Genomic DNA, 17,488 nt, shown 5'->3' on the forward strand with positions numbered 1-17,488 from the left:
GATCTTTCTACTAGACTGCGAAGGAGTTAAAATATTTTTTTTAATAATTCAATTTTAAAAAATTGAGAAAAAATCCGAGGCCTGTATTTGAATACCTCTTGAAATATTTTCATTAGGATCAAAAATAACAATTTATTTCGTCTATTGCGTAGTGAAAATTTTTTAAAATGGTTGATGTAATTCCAAAAAATGTAATGAATATGAATGGCGATGACGACATATCACATAATTAAAAGAAGAAATAAAAATTTGTACTTTAAACTTTAAACAGGAAATCTCAAGTTATTACTCAGGACAGTAATTACAATTATTATTAAAAGCTTTTCCATTAGGAAATTCAACGATGGGGGTAAAAAAAAATAAAGACATAAAAACTAACAGCAGGAAAGTGTCGATATTATTCAAAGCACTTGAACTCCCTGAGAGGGTGAGAAGGTTTCGAATACCAACGAGAGGGTTAGGCGAGGAGGAAGTGAATTGGATTTTTTGCTCGCCAGCTCCCGAGCGTTTATCGTGTGGAGTCACGCTTAGAACTCATGGAAAGGTAGAGGGAGTGAGATCGGCTTCTATGGAAGTATATATATATATATATAAATATATATATATGTGGGAGAAAAGAGGGACGAAAGCAAATTCCACGAATGGCGTAGCCAGACAATTGAGGTAAATAGCAAGTTGACACAGTGAGCGCACACCGTTGAGATGTCTTGGGGGATGGAAGATGTGCCACAGTGCGAGGAGAAAGGATGTGTTGGAGGTGAAAGAGGAGGAAAAAGGGTGGTTGATGCGAATTGAATCATAGGGGCGTTTTAGCGTCTACGTGGTCCGCATTCTAAATTCAAACCATCCACCTTTTCACCTAGCCCCTTTCGTGTTTCGAGTCCATCTTCGTACATTTTGTAACATTATTGCTTTTCAGTCAACATATCACGTGACTTATCAATTAAAGCCTAGATTAATGTTTACCAAATTGGAAAAATTGTCCATTTTCAATAGTTTTTTAATACTACAAAAGAAATGCAAACATAAATTCATATATTAGTAGAGAATATTAAAAAAATTGAGCTTTATGGCTAAATCACTATTTCTGTAGGCTGTACAACGTTTTTTGATGTTACATTCTTTCCTATTCAGGAGCAGAACTCATCCTTGTAGCAGTCTTAGAGCCCCGCAGCATACTGCATCGATTTTTAAACTTGTTCGACGAGCAGCAAGGCGAGATGGAGAAAAGTCGCTCCTTCAGAATTTGCCCGATTGAAAATTTATCTGATGTGTGCGGAGTACCAAGCAACTCTCGCTTCTCAGGTCGCGCCGTATGCCGTTTAGGGACTTCTCAATTGATACTAGTTTTATTTGCCTTTTTTTCCTCCCAACTATTTTACTTGATTTTTCCAAATGCGAATACGAACTTTGATTAAATTAAAAAATTCATTCATTTTCGATAAGATTTTTTTAAGTGTAGAACAAGATTATGAGTTGTAACGTTGTACAATATTTTTATTTGTAAAAATTTAATTTTTATAATTAACACGAAACGTGTAGATCACAGAAAACTCAGCAATCGGTTAGCTTTTATTTTTATAATTAAATTTTTATTAATTGAAATTTTTTTATTTTTAAATCTAAAAACTATGAAACAAGAGAAACAACACCCAGAGGAATCACCATCAAATTACCCAAAAACTATGCTAGTATGAAATAATCTAGATGACCTTGCTACAATCTAACAAAATCCCTGAATTTTAATATTTTAGCAACATGAATCACTTAAAATCAATTAAAATCAAGGAATATGATTTTAGTACCGACGAAAATTAGCCGTATCGTTTCCGGCTTCAGAATAGGTCTCATGTAGCCCATTGCGTGTCGTAAAAGGCAACTAAAAGGGGCGCGGAGGATCGTTTCCTTCTAGCTAAGTACCGCTTTGTCGGAGATACGCAGTTGGGACTTGAACTGATTTTAAGTTTTAATCATGGAGTAGTATAAGGAGACCGAACGACGTACATTGAAAGTGGGCCAAATTTTGGTAACCGCTTAGTGTCATGAAAATACGTAATGGAACACAAGCGCTCTCGTGGGAAGTATGTAAACAGTGGGAAAAATTAGAAGTACGTTGAACATAACTCAAAAAAACATTGCTCCTTATTTTTAAAACTGTAATGATCTATTTTTAAATGCCAAAGGATTTGCTCGACAGATAGGGACCGAGTCCTTAACTTCACTTGTGGCGTGAAGCGCCATCAATTTGTCTCTTTGGAACTATTGCGTTTTATGATTTAGAGGAGACGTGTAGTAAATAACGAGTCTCTGTTTTAAAACCTTCGAGAAAATGATATATTGTAAAATAAAGAAATTAAAATAAAAGTACACAATTATATGTAAAAAAGGAATATAAACAATATAAAACAATAAATAATCAATTAATGACTCAATTTAATGCAAATGGTTTAGGTTGAGTAGATCATCCAGATCTCTCAAGTTTCTCGACAGCAGCGCCCTCTATCGGTTTGTTCTGGACAGTTTCTTGTCTGAAATGATACAAAGGTACCTTTACTATTCGCGATCACGTTCACCAGGAATTAATCCCGTAATTTATCCAAATTGTATGTTAAGCTATCACGCCAAACGAAAACTAGAACGTGCACTCTGAGGTAATCGTCTTCAGAGAAAACTAGAGGGGAAACTATTGGGTTGAAGAATCAGGTATGTATCTGATACTCTTGCCTGACGTGAACTAGGAACATTAAGGAACATCTCTGGGAAATATCTTAGACCAGGGGGCACCCTGAGTTAAAGATACGACCCTGAGCTTCGCATCCATGTGATAGAGATTGCCCCTCTACTTACCTGGGGCGGTGAACGAGGAAGAAAGTACCTGTCTCTACATCCTCTCGCGGGAACACCCACAGAGAAGTCGCGAAGACGGTACTCTAGGTTCTTGGAAGTGACGTCATACTCGCATCCTCTCGCAGGAGCGCCTACAGAGAAATCGCAAGGATGACGTTCCAGGTACGTGAAGGTATCTTCTCGGTCCCTCGCAGGAGCACCTACAGAGAGTCCAAGTTGACGTGGAACAAGGAGGTGAAGTTAGGTTCACTTGACACGGAAGCACCCATAGTCAAGTGTACCCTACCTCGCATTACCTGAATTCAATGAGGAGCGCCTCAATTGAGTCAACGTAGCCAGGAACTAGGAGTGGGATCGCTTCCATCCAGCCAGAGGAGCAACTCAAAGCGAGTCGGAAGACAATCTGACGTAAAAGGTGCGAGCCGCCAGGTATATACTCTCGCTAGACAGCCAGAGGCATTAGCGCGAAGTGGGGGAAGAGAGAGACGCTGCTACTTACGCCGTCTGCTTTCTCTCTTTTCGCCGGGCGAGTATACTTACGATGCGCCTATCGTTACAAAACTTTTACAATGGCTGACTGTCCAGCTGAGTTTAACACAATCAGTGGCGCTAGTGTTCCATTACGTATTTTCATGACACTAAGCGGTTACCAAAATTTGGTCCACTTTTAACGCAGATTTAACATGGTCGTTCGGTCTCCTTATACTACTCCATGGTTTTAATAAAGAAAGAATTTATTGAATCTTCGATTTTCTATTGATAATGTTGGTTATTATTGGTAACATGAAACGCTAAAGCAAAATATTTACAAAGTTAGAATATAACTACAGTTCTAAATAGTAATGTAAATTCATGAACTTTGCTAATGGATAAAATTTTCACCTAAATTTCTATTGGGAATTTCGATATTGTTGGGGAAAATAGTTATTGACTTTTTGAAAAAAAAATAGAAAAAGGAAAAAAAATCGGTGACACTTTAGAGTATTTGTGCATTGAAATTTATAGATGGCAACTAGCCAAATATAGGCGAGCTTAATAACGAGAGTGCCGACGCAGCAGTCTTAGCATTCCAGCGAGACCGACGGTATACGCGGTTAACACACCTGAGGGATTTTGAGTTATGACCGGAACCGGTAGAGGGAACCCAACGGCGACTCAAGCGGGGTAAAGAGGAGAGAGAGAGAGAGACTACTAGGGGAAAAGCGGTTCTGGTCGGAGGATGCAAGGGTGCACAGACCGGCTAATGTGGTAACACGTTATGTCCGTCTCACTCGCAAAGCCGCATTAATTATTTCATATCCAAAACTCGATTCTCTCCTACGCTTACACAAACCCGAGGTTTGAGAATCCTGAAACATAAAGTTTACTTATGCTACATAGCATTTACAAAACCATGAATTACATATAATCAACAGTATTCGAAAACTATCTTTTTCCATTAAAAGAAACATCATTCTTGCTTTGCTATTACTATGTTACAAAAGACTTGAGTAATTACTAGCTAACAATAAGCCTGATGATGATGATTATATTTTCATAGTTCTATGAAACAATGGAGTTTGCTTTTACTTCTATCCGGTCTGTTTTTACACGAGGCCATAAACTGATAGTTATTAGTTCTTTAGCACTTTTAAGTTATAATTGGTTTTTCGTATAGTATAGTGTATTAAAAAATTGTTAATAATATAAAAATACTTATCAACTAATTAAATTTATTCAAAATAAAAAACCGCTGCCAAGTTAAACTATGAACTTTAGTGTTCATAGCATGAACACTTTGCTTCCTCATAGAGATCTTTTGTGATCAATCAATAGGTCAATTGATTCGTTTTTAAATATTCTCCAAGTTGATCATAATAATTTTAAAATTATATAAAGATTTTTTAATAAATAATGCAAAAAGGGCAGCTTTTTCAAAATTTTACAATTTCAAAATGTTAATAACTTTGGATAAAATAACAGTAGAATATTGGCTAATAGGTCAAAAGATGCGTCTTGAAAAACTCTACAAAACTAGAAATAAATATCTATTGGTGACAATGCAGTTCTTTTAAGTTATGAGCAAAAAACGTTTTCTTTCTAATTTTTAAAAATTCAATAACTTTCGATAGAATAACAATGGAAGGTTCGCTAATAGCTTAAAAGATGCGTCTTAAAAACTCTAAAAAATTAAAAAAAATTCATAGATGTAATGTAAATAGACTCAAATGGCTTTTTTTAAAAAAAAGTCGATACGAGGCCTTCAATTATAAAAATGTAAGACAATAATTTTTAGAATCAAATTGAAATTTAAAAAAATAATAATTGAGAGGCTGATAGTAAAAATGATTTAAAATAACATTGGGAGCAAAAGTGGGATAAGTGACTTGGGAGCAAAAACGGGTTAAAATGATTCGTGTAATTTATTGATAAATTCATTATATTATTGATTAAAAAATATTAATTATAATAAAATATGCATTTTTTCCTATTGTTAATATTTTTTAATCGATTATATAATGAATTTATCAATAAATTACACGAATCATTTTAACCCGTTTTTGCTCCCAAGTCACTTATCCCATTTTTGCTCCCAATGTTATTTTAAACCATTTTTACTATCAGCCCCTCAATTTTAGCAGACTTCACAGTGTTTCCCCTATTTTTCCTCAATTTTAAAGAATTCCCCTTTTCATGAATATTTCTCCTTTTACTCCTTTTTTTACTCATTTCCCCTATATTCTATGTTGTAACTCGAAAAATGGGATGTTTAATAAAATCCAAACTTGAACCAAAAAATTACAAGCCTCGGATTGCACAATTGTTTTCAACAATTGTAAGTGCAACTATTTTAAAATTTTTCAAATTTTTAAGCTAAATTCTTTGTTGAATTAATTATTTCTGATAACTTTAATCAGTCAATAAAAATTCCATTAATTAACAAATTTCTCAATAAAAAATTTTGTAAATTTAATTATCTTATGAACTTTGTAAAAAATCTTCCTCAATTCATATTTACCAAAATTCTTTTTGTATATCTCATGAAATTTTAAATATATCACTCCCAAATTTGATTACTTCGAAAATTTTTATCTAAAATTCTTCGCTAAATTAATTATTTCAATCACTCTAATTCAATTTTTCAAAAAATCAAATACTTTTCAAAAAAATTCTTTAAAATTCAATTACTTTTTAAAATTTTGTCAATATTTTCCAGCAATTCAAATTTACATTAATTTCAATTAATAAATTAATTTTTTCAATATTATTTTAATCAATTTCTTTGAAAATTTAATTATTAAAAAAACATGTGACAAAATTCTGAATTCAAATAATTTGTACAGTGACTTGGAATTTTTTCTTCTTTTAAAGTAGGGGAATATACTCAGGGTTGGACTTCATTTTTAACGTTATTATTATTTTTCTATAATATCTTTGGCAGAATATATGCTGTGTGTGTGCAAATGTGCGAGTATCAATGTTTACTTGTATATTTTTATTTATAAATTGTGTCAAATTCATAATTAACAAAATTTCCAACCCTGAGTGTATAAAGTGTCCAACCCTAAGTAGAAGTAACATTTTCGAATTGTGCTAACCATAACCAGACATGTTTCGCGATTCAAATTTACACTTCGTTTTTTCTTCAATCATGAACCCCTACCACAATACATGGAATAAACTTACCTTGCCGATTTCTTGTTTTCTTTATTCATTTTTTATGTTTAATCACATCGCTCACAAAACTTTTTTCGTTCCTACAAATGCACCGACGTCACAGCAGACGCTACTTTTGATCCTCCAAAAATGTAATGGCACAAAAAGTTAGGTTTCACTACGAGTTGCTTCGCCATGTCCGTGCATAGATGGCGCTAGTGTTTTTATTTTAAGAAAGCGAAGTATCCAACCCTGAGTATATTCCCCTAACTTTAAATTATTATTTTTCAAAATTTGTCCAACTGAATAGAAATCTTGAAAATTTGTTATAGTTTAATTATGAAATTAAAAAAAAAAGTTGATGGAAATGTTCCTGTGAAACATTTTTATTATAGAATTAGAAAAAATGTATTTAATTTCTAATAATTAATGTTAATAATAATGAAATATTTATTAACTAATAAAATTCATTAAAAATAAAAATATCGTTGTTTTGGATTTTTGTTGTAGTGAAAATCGACTAAAACAATTTTTTTCTCTTTCTAAAGTCAATCCGAAGCCTGAATTAAGAAAAATGTAAATCTTTCTTTAAGAGAAAATTAATTTTAAATTTAAGTATATTTTAAGTTTTTTTTAATTTTAAGTTTATTTAGAATTATATATAATTATAATACTTTGATTAAATTGTAACTTGAACCAAATTGCCAAAAGTCGGTCATTAAAACCCAACAGGTATGTTCTGCCGATTTCCGGATTCTTGCGAATTAGTGAGTTTATAACAATATACTGATAAAAAAAGCAAACAGTATTGTGGAAAGGCCCAAAACAACATGACACTTCTTAAATCTATTTTATAATATAATTAGCCAAAGTTTGCATTTGATTTTTATTATTTAAGAGACCCTTTGAGGAAAAAATAGTTGTAGAGCTGTAAATTAAACTTTAAGATGGCGAAAGTATTCACAAATATTTAACGCAAGACTTAAAAACTTAACTGAAACTTGCTAAGAATTTTAGAAGTAACATTTCGACTACTCTGAATCTTCAAGAATTAATAGCAAACGTATCCTTAGCTATATGTTAGGTAATAAGAAAGAAAAACATGAAAATGTGCAATTTTAGAAAAATCTATAATAGAGTCAAGAGAATTTTTTTCTAGTGTAACAATTCTAGTGGAAAGAAAGCTGCCACTAGTAGATATTCCTTATACTTTATTGTAAAGATCTGAAATGTTATAGCAAGTGCACAGGTGGTGCTACATCGAGGGAAAAAGAGGAAAACTGAAATATAATATTCAAGAGCTTCCAAGAAAAGTATTTAGACTCTATTTATTCACATTTTATAATTTTTTAAATTCATTTTCCAGATTTTAAATTATTTCTACAAAATTCATAAACCATGTATGATATAAAATTGTTATCAAAACAAGTATATTTACTAAAATAATTATTTAATTATAAAAGAATTTTCAATATATGAGAAAATTAAAAATAGAAAACCAAAAAAAAAAATTAACTATTTTTTCTTTATAAATTTGATTATAAAAAAGTTGCAACTGGTGGTCGACGGAAATATTTATAAATGCATTAGCTGTCGTAAAATCAATTTAACCATTATCGAGAATGACGCTATTAATTCTGGGAAACGACCTATTCGAGAATATCTGAAGGGTACCTGATGACCTCATCTCACTCGATTTCTATTAGTGCTGATGAACAAAGCTTTATTAATGAATTTCCTGGCGGCAGTATCATCCTATTTCATTTTCCTGGGTCGCCACAAAGTTTATAAATTATGATGATATCATTTAAAGTAAAACGATAAATTCCATATATAGCTAAACTAAAAATAATAATTTAACCCTACAACATATCAAAAGTTTTAGTTTTTTTTATATATATATAGTTCATCAGAACTGTCATCTGACAGTATTTATCAATGTAGAAGTTTCAAAAATAGCGTTAAAACTTGGCAAACTAGACTGATCGATCAAGTCTCATGTTATTTTTCACTCGAAGTTCGTGCACGAAATCAATTTTCCAAAGGTAAAAGTCAGTGGTCGTTAGATGAACGACTGCTACAGGAAGAAAAATAGTTTATCAAAGGTTTACAAAACTCTTCTTCTAAAACTAAAACTTGATGTTTTTAGATCGCGTTTCAATATAAAGATATGTTTGATCTAATACAAATGTCTATATTTTGAATGGTAAATATATATATGTTGTGTAACGTATTTTTTCTTGACTCTAAAATTACTTTTAAACTTGATTTTTAAATTTTATTATAACAAACGACAAATAATTCTAATTATCAAAATTACTAAACTTGGACGAAATTGGATTTAAACTTTAATGCAAAGTGACTCGATTCTGAAACTTAATTTATGTTACTTTAAATCTTAAAAAAATCAAATAACAAAATAAGCAAAACGTTACTGTGCGACTTAACCTTTTATTATTATGGACGATCACCGGTATGGAAGGGCGCCAGAAAACTTTTGTATCGCCGGTATTGTCAACCGGACTAAACTATAATCCAAATCTCAACTTATAACTAATAAAATATTAATTAAGATCGACCAATAAGAATGATTAATTAAGTCTTCTGCACATGCCGGTGCTATTCAGTTTTGCAGGTCGTGGAGAGAGGGATGGGTTTTTATAATAAGAGAGTTCATGAGAACATTAAATAATTCATAAACAAAAATTATAAATAAAAGAAATGTTACATTTTATTAAATAAATCATTAACATTGAGTAACTTCCTTATGACAATTTAAACCGCTCTTACGAAACTTTATTTATTATTTTAATAGCAATGGTAATAACAATTTTTAAGTTGAATAATGAAGATTCTTACAAAACAATTATATAGAAATTTAACTTACAGTTATGTTCCGTGATGCTGGTTGGACCCATGGTAGAAAAACGAGTTATTGCAAATAGTTTGAAGTAAATTGAACTTATTGTTGTTAAACTTTAATAATGTTTTATTAGAGTTAATTTAAATTTATTAATATGACTGTAACTTGAAACACATGATCGAAAGACTATTGAAAATTAAACATGTTGACTCGATGGGGGTTGGATGGCAAGAGAGAGTTTTAAAACTAAAATTCTCAATTCACTCTAAATTGACACTAGATGACGCAACGATTTTCTTTAATTTAAACCAATTAAAAACCTTTTCCTACCTTACTTCTCCCAGAATTCTGAGTTACTAATACTACTAAGTGACTTTTCCAATACCCAAGACCGCGATAACTTGAATATTGGAACCTGTCATACCGGAAATTCGACAAAGCCTACCAACCTAAAACTAACTTAAACTTAATGCAGAATTCCTTAAAAATAGAGCGCCAGTTTTTCAACTGAACTTGTGTCAAGTATAGGAAATTCTTAAATGCGGAAAACATTAAATTTTTATTTATAGCGAAACTCAAAAATAGAATGATTCAAAAGTTTAGTTGCGAGTGGTGCAATTGTGACGTCAATCACAAAAAATAACGTCACAATTGATACAATAAAATTAAGTAATATTTTTTTAAATAAGAAAACAATTAACTTGAATTAAGAGTACGTGTATTTACTTCAAAATTAAAATTTCCTAGTACTTAATTGGCCTAAATTCGATTTTTACAACCGTTATATGCGTCATTTCATTTAAGGGGGAAAACTCGTGTAAAAAAAAACTTTTTTTATAAATTTTTTTTTTTACTTTAAAAATTAGTTTACTATGTGTAAAATATAAACCTACATTACTAATTTATAATTTTTTTGTTTTTGTGGTCGCTGAATACGAATCTGAGGTCAGTTTTTGAAAATTCAAAATGGCGGATCCAATATGGCGGACAGAAAGTTTTAGAAATTAACGGATTCTAATGAATCTTGTTACTAGGGGGTTTTTGGGGTCGCTGATTATGAATCTGAGGTCAGTTTTTAAAAGTTAAAAATGTCGGATCCATCATAAGTTAAGATGTTTGAAATGAGTTGATGAAAATTTCATGTAATTTTCGAATACTTAAAATAGTGGACAATTTTCATTAATTTTTATAAGAGTTTAATTTTAAAAATGTTCAGGGTCATTATTTACTATTCCGAAAATAAATTTTAACAACTGAAATAGATTTGATTTAATATATCAAATTTGTTTCGAATAATTATTTTATAAGTGAACATTAATTTTTTAAACTCACTGTCCGCCATATTGGATCCACTATTTAAAATTTTTGAAAACTGATCTCAAATTCGTAATCAACGACCCAAAAAACCCTCTAGTACTAAGTTTCATTAGAATCCGTTAATTTTTTAAACTTTTTGTCCGACATATTGGATCCGCCATTTTTAATTTTGAAAAACGGATTTCAAATTCGTAATCAGCGACTACAAAAACCCCCGAGTAACTTGTTTCAAGCGAATCGAAGCAATTTTTAAAAATTCGTCCGCCATATTGGACCCGCCATTTTGGATTTTGAAAATCAGATTTCAGATTCGTAATCAGCGACTCCAAAAACCCCTATTATAATGTTTGTCGTTGTATATCAATCTTTTTTAAAAATGTATGCTGTAAAAAATTAATTAATAATAAACAAAACAATAAAAAATTGTTTAAACTATTATAAACTAATGAATAATCATATATAATATGTATATATTAGCTACTAGTAGTAATTAAAAATTTAGTTTATTGAATTTTTATTAATTATTTTTGTAGTTTGTAACTAAATATTCATTTTTTTATAACTTATAAAAATTTACAACAATTAAAATTGAGTAACAATTTTTTACATTTTTTATGGTTTTTGGTACTAGGTTTGTTCATTTTTAGGTTATTGTAGAATATTTCCACAAAAATATAAATAATTAATTCTTAGTAATTTTGCTTTTTTATAAGTTTGTTTAAATATTTAATTATTAACAATTTAAATAAAAAAAAATCCACGAAGACTGAAATGTTAATAATTTTATCCTTAGTAATTTTAAAAAAAATTGAAAATCTGTCAATAAATAAAAGCTGTAGCCTGTTTTGAAACTATGCTGTTCCCATTTACCCCAAATTTTAGGAAATTTTCTAAATTTTGGGGTAAATGGGGACAGTCAGTTTCATGCATTTAAAGCTTATCTAAATTTTTTTCTGCTGCATAAAATTAATCCTGGGAATGTAAATAACAACTTTACAAAAAAAAACCCACAAATATTATTTTTTAAAGGAAGAAACTTACGTAATTTTTCAAAAATAGAGATTTTGTCCCCATTTACCCCAACTGACCCTATACAGGAAAATTTGCCAAATTACATAAATAAATAGACATTTACCATTATTAATTTCTTGATTTATTAAACAATTTAATATTTTATATTTATATATAATAACAATATTTATTATTTATATTATAATAAAAATAATACTGTCCAAAAGACCATCATTTTTGTTTGCTGTTGATTTCAGAAACATTTTTTCAATATATATATATATATATTATGTATAACAGTATAGATCGAAATTTTGTTAAACATTTGTTTTAAATAAATTATTAAATATTTTATTTTAAATTTACATAAAAAATCTCGCAGTTGTTTTAATAAACATATTTGTATGTGTTTTGGTATATTATTTGAATTGATATAACATTTAGTGGAATTGTTATAAATATAGTTTAACAATAATATGGCCTAAATGTCAATTAATTTAAAATTAACTCCATACAATAGGAACGTGAATTTTTAAAAATCTATTAAATTTAATTTGATTTAACCCATTCTTTTTTTTTTAATTGCATTGAATAGTGTAAAACTAAATTAAATAAAAGTTAAAAATGTAAAAAAAAAAACTTTATAAATTTTATTGAGATAAAAAAATCTCCATTATTGCAAAAAGAGAAAAAAAAATCTAAATGTACTTATTTTGAATTAATAATGAATTCAGTGTGTTAGAAAAGTATATATATATATCTATATATATATATAATGCGAGTTGAAATTGGATTCTTTTTTGTAACCAACCTGAAATCGGATTTACGCTTGATCCCAAGTCAAAAGCGACGTTACAGAAAGCTTCGTCAGGAGTAAAAACATAGTTCTGGAGTTCTCCAGGCAAGAAAGGTCTTTGGTCAGCCAAAACGAGAAGGCGCCTGTACCTCGGATATCTGGAAAAAAGGTAGAATGAAATAATGGGTCGCTAAAAGCCGGACTAGGAAGCAGAGCTTTCGAAAATTAACCTCCTGCTCTCCTTGCACTCGCTCTCTTACTCTCTTTCTCTCTCTCTCTCTCTCTCTTCCACTCTGTGAAATACACCGAGTGGTAGAGAGATGTGAAAATCGTCTTTTCTCTTCCACCTCGGATAACAGAGTGAAAAGTCGAAAAAAACAGTACAAGTTTCATCTCATAAAAAAGATACTCAAAGTTGGCTTGTTCTTCGCGTTAAAATAGTTAGGGAATATAAAGCAACTTCCTTTTAGAGTTTCTGCAAATATGAACTTTCAAGAGTTGAAAATTATATAGGTTTTTGAATTCCACTATAGGAATGTATTTTTTTTTTCTGTTATACTCTTGACTCTTTTAAATATATTATATCAAATGACATCTCCTGAGGCTCTTAGAATCGACTTTTACATTTATTTAATATTTCCTCTTTGTATTTATTTTTAACATTTTAATGGAGCAATATTTTAACTTTATGTAAAAAAAAAATTGTGTTTGAATTAATTATATATCTTATATCATTTTTCAATTCGCTTCTTGAAAAAAAAAAAACCTAAAACTAGGTGAGATTTTCTGTCTTCACAATGCACAGCGGAAGGAAAATGAAATTTACTATTCAAAAATAGTCCCTGAGACTTTATTTTTGTACCGATTAAATTAAATTTTTTTTTTTAGCATTGTTTGTACAATACTAAAAGCAATAAAGAGAGGAACAATTTTTAAAAAATTTATTAATAAAAATGTCAAATTATCAAGATGTCAAATAATGTAGAATTTAAAAAATAAAAATTTAATTTCTTCAAAAATGAATGTTGTTGAGGCCAGGTCCAAGTGAGGCAGCGCCATCTACATTGAAACTAAACTTTTGGAAAATTTTCAACAGCCTTTTCTTAAAAACAAGAAGGTAAAATGCTTTTTCCTTTATGGATAATTGATTATTGGCAAGACATACACCAGCTAAAACTTTTTTTGAGTTAAAATAATAAAAAAAATTTCATGTCAATAAATTAAATATGAGCACTTTTTTCACAAAAACTGTAACAGTACTTTCTCAGAAATTACAATCAAAAATGCAATTTCCATTTGGAAAATTAATAAACGCTAAAAAATACACGACCTAAGATTTACCAATCACGAAAATAATAAAAAAAAAGTATTTTAACATAACATATTTTACTCATTATGACAGCCGTTTGGCAGGTTATATATGTCACCAGACGTTTCGCAGTTTTGCCGAAAGGAGGAGATTGGCGCTGTTGCTAACCACCTGAAATACATAATCTACCAAAGGGCTGTCACAATCAGTAAAGCAGTATCAATATGTTAAATATTTAATAAAATTTTTTTTTCTTATTTTCGTGATTGGTAAATCTTAGGTCGTGTATTTTTTAGCGTTTATTAATTTTCCTAATGGAAATTGCATTTTTGATTGTAATTTCTGAGAAAGTACTGTTACAGTTTTTGTGAAAAAAGTGCTCATATTTAATTTATTGACATGAAATTTTTTTTATTATTTTAACTCAAAAAAAGTTTTAGCTGGTGTATATCTTGCCAATAATCAATTATCCATAAAGGAAAAAGCATTTTACCATCTTGTTTTCAAGAAAAGGCTGTTGAAAATTTTCCAAAATTTTAGTATCAATGTAGATGGCGCTGCCTCACTTGGACCTGGCCTTAATTATATTTTTTGTAATTGACAAGGTAAAAATACACAACGATTCAAAGTTTTATTACAGGCCTCGGATCGATTTAAAGGCACAAAAAAAGTCGATTTATATTCCAAAAAAAAGTCGATTATTTTTATTTTAACAAAAAAATTTTAGATTTTTAAATAATAATAATTTTTAAAAAGGGTTAAAGTTGAAATTTTAACAAATAACTGAATTTCAAAAGTTAATTTTCAGACAATATAATTAAATTTTACAGAACTAAAAATAAATTTATTTAATAATTTTAGATAACATTTTTTAAAAGTAACTGAATTTTCAAAGATTTATACAATTGAGATTCTTGAAATTAATTGAACTTGAAGTGATTTTTAATTAAATTTTTTTTTGATGATTTCACAAAAAAAAAATTAATTAGAAATTGCGGACAAAAATACAATAATTTGAAAACTATTTTTAATTGAAAAATGGATTTAAAATAGTTGAATTTTCGAAGAATATTATAAAAATAGTTTTAAAAAATAATTGAATTTCGAAAGAGTTATAATTGAAATTATTAAATTTTAAAAAATTGTTAATGGAAAATTTTAGAAATAATTAAATTTTAGAAGCTTTTAAATTCAAATTTTTGAATATAATTAAATTTTAATTGAAATTTTGGATAATAATTGAATTTTAGTTGATTTTAAATTGAAAATTTGTAAAATAACTGAATTTTCTTTGATTTTGAATTGAAAATTTTGAAAATAATTGAATTTTAGTTAATTTTGAATTGAAATTTTTGAAAATAATTGAAATTCAGTTGATTTTGAATTGAAAATTATGAAAATAATTAAATTTTAAAAGATTTTGAATTGAAAATTTTGAAAATAACTGAATTTTCTTTGATTTTGAATTGAAATTTTTGAAAATAATTGAATTTTAGTTAATTTTGAATTAAAATTTTTGAAAATAATTGAAATTTAGTTGATTTTGTATTGAAAATTTTGAAAATAATTGAATTTTAAAAGATTTTGAATTGAAAATTTTGAAAATAACTGAATTTTCTTTGATCTTCAATTAAAAATTTTGAAAATAATTGAATTTTAGTTAATTTTGAATTAAAAATTTTTGGTAATTTTATTTGATTTTTATTTTTAATTTTAAACAATTGTTAAATTTCATAAAATTTTTTAATTGAAAAATAATTTGAAATAATTGAATTTGTGACGAATTTCATTAAAATTATTAAAAATAATTAATTTAGTTTTTCAAAATTTAAAATATCGGATCCAATATGGGGGACAGGAAAATTAAAAATCAATTTAATTTACTTATATCAGATTTGTAATCAGCGACCTTGAATACCCTTGAATAACGAGTTTCAAGCAAAACCGTGAAATTTAAAAAAATATATCCGCCATATTGGATCTGCCATTTTGAATTTTGAAAAAGTAACATCTGATTTGTAATCAGCGATCCAATAAAACCCCCGAGTAACAAATTTCAAGCGAATAGCATTTTATTTCCTAAAAGTGGTCCGTCATATTGGATTCGCCATTTTGAATTTTTAAAAACTAACATCGGATTCGTAATCAGTGACCCCGAAAACCCACGAGTAAGAAGTTTTAAGCGAATTGCATTTTATTTTCAAAAAGTCGTTTGCCATATTGGATCCGCCATTTTGAATTTTTAAAATCTGGCACCAAATTCGTAATCAGCGACCTTAAAAATGTAAAAATGATATATGGCTAAAGGATGGTATTGCGATTATTAATTTGTACCCTAAAGGATTAAGACAAAATCGTAGAATTTCTAGAAGAGTTATTTTTTTCAATTTTTATGATATTGAATTATAGTTAAAGATTTATTTCTAAATTAATGTTTAAAGTACTTGATTAGTAATTATGTAATAAATGATGTTATCTTGGAGAGGGTTTTTCTTTCTACACATAACCTGAGTGTAATCTTGGACTGTCGATTAAATTTTAATGATCACATATCAAATTTATCGACTACCTCCCATATCTTTCGGTTACCTCTTTAAATCTTTTAGAATCATTAAATAATTCTCTGATACTAAAACTTAAAATTTACTATTAATTTAATTTTTTAGTTCGTTCTAAAAAATTTATTTCTCCTCTTTATTTGTCAATCATAAATGCGATAAATATAAATTAATTTCTTAGAAGATATTCAGAGGTTTTTCAAATATCTGATGTTTAAAATTAACTAGATAAAATAAAATACAAAATTTGCTAAATAATTTTGAACAGCAAAAAAAAAAAAAAAAATTCTTCTAATTATTAATAAATCATTTAAATAAACTTACAGATTTCCTTAGTCCATTATCCAAATTGGCAAAAATTCCTGAATCCATTTTCTTTCCTAATGTCTTAATATCCATTTTATCATCATGTGAATCAAGATAAATTCCAAAATTATTAAACAATTTAATATCTTGATATTGCATAATCATTTCAGGCGTTGGATTCTTTGAACCATGAATTTTAACATCACCAAGAGAATTGTAAAACATTTGATTGTTTGATCGTGAATTATGATTCATATTCGAATATCTTGATCCAAGAAAATTGAAATCCGGTTGAATTGTTGATAAATTAGCAACTGATTCATAATCATCATAGCCGGGTACTTGTAATTTTGAATAATCTTGAATTGGATGATGATTCTCAGTTGGTGACATATTAATAATATCAAATTCATCACAATTGTTGGAATTTTTTAAAAATTGCGAATTATCATTGGAAATTGATGGATGATAGGTCTTATTCAACATGGAAGAAATGGATAAATGAGAGGATGTTGTAATTGTAGGAATCTCCTGGCGATGATGTAAAAGATTCGAAAAATCTTGACGACCAGATCCAATTCCTATGCCTAGGAGATAATAATGGATTATTTTTTATTTTTTTTTTTTTTAATTTAAAATGGATGATGAAAAAGTCTACGAACCCTTTGTCTACTTCTTGTTTTTTGAAAAGTATATCAATTATTGTTTCAAAAAAAAAAAAATAATAATAATAATAATAATAAAAGTTTGAAAGATTTAAGTAGACAGAGGGTGAAAATTAAATTTTTATTTAGAAAAATTGAAATATAAGAGAAATTTTGGTAAAATAAAAGACAAAATCAAAG

At 28.5% G+C, this 17,488-nt stretch overlaps 2 protein-coding genes across 3 annotated transcripts in view; one reads left to right on the plus strand and one right to left on the minus strand.

Moving 5' to 3' along the window:
• LOC127285775 (chymotrypsin-1-like) overlaps positions 1-17,488 on the plus strand; it is a 164,320-nt gene that overhangs the window by 38,646 nt on the left and 108,186 nt on the right. The gene's annotated exons all lie outside the window — the stretch shown is intronic.
• LOC127285743 (protein PFC0760c-like) overlaps positions 12,055-17,488 on the minus strand; it is a 31,602-nt gene continuing 26,168 nt past the window's right edge. For both annotated transcript variants that reach the window (XM_051311890.1, XM_051311889.1), the window contains exons 13-14: positions 16,662-17,230; positions 12,055-12,628 (exon numbers count right to left, since the gene is read on the minus strand). In XM_051311890.1, coding sequence (XP_051167847.1) covers positions 12,593-12,628; positions 16,662-17,230 — 605 coding nt within the window. In that variant the 3' untranslated portion in view covers positions 12,055-12,592. The remainder of the gene's footprint in view (positions 12,629-16,661; positions 17,231-17,488) is intronic.

The sequence above is a fragment of the Leptopilina boulardi genome, unplaced genomic scaffold, assembly GCF_019393585.1.
Source record: "Leptopilina boulardi isolate dan_hultmark-lab unplaced genomic scaffold, ZJU_Lbou_2.1 LbouV2_341, whole genome shotgun sequence".
NCBI lineage: Eukaryota > Metazoa > Arthropoda > Insecta > Hymenoptera > Figitidae > Leptopilina > Leptopilina boulardi.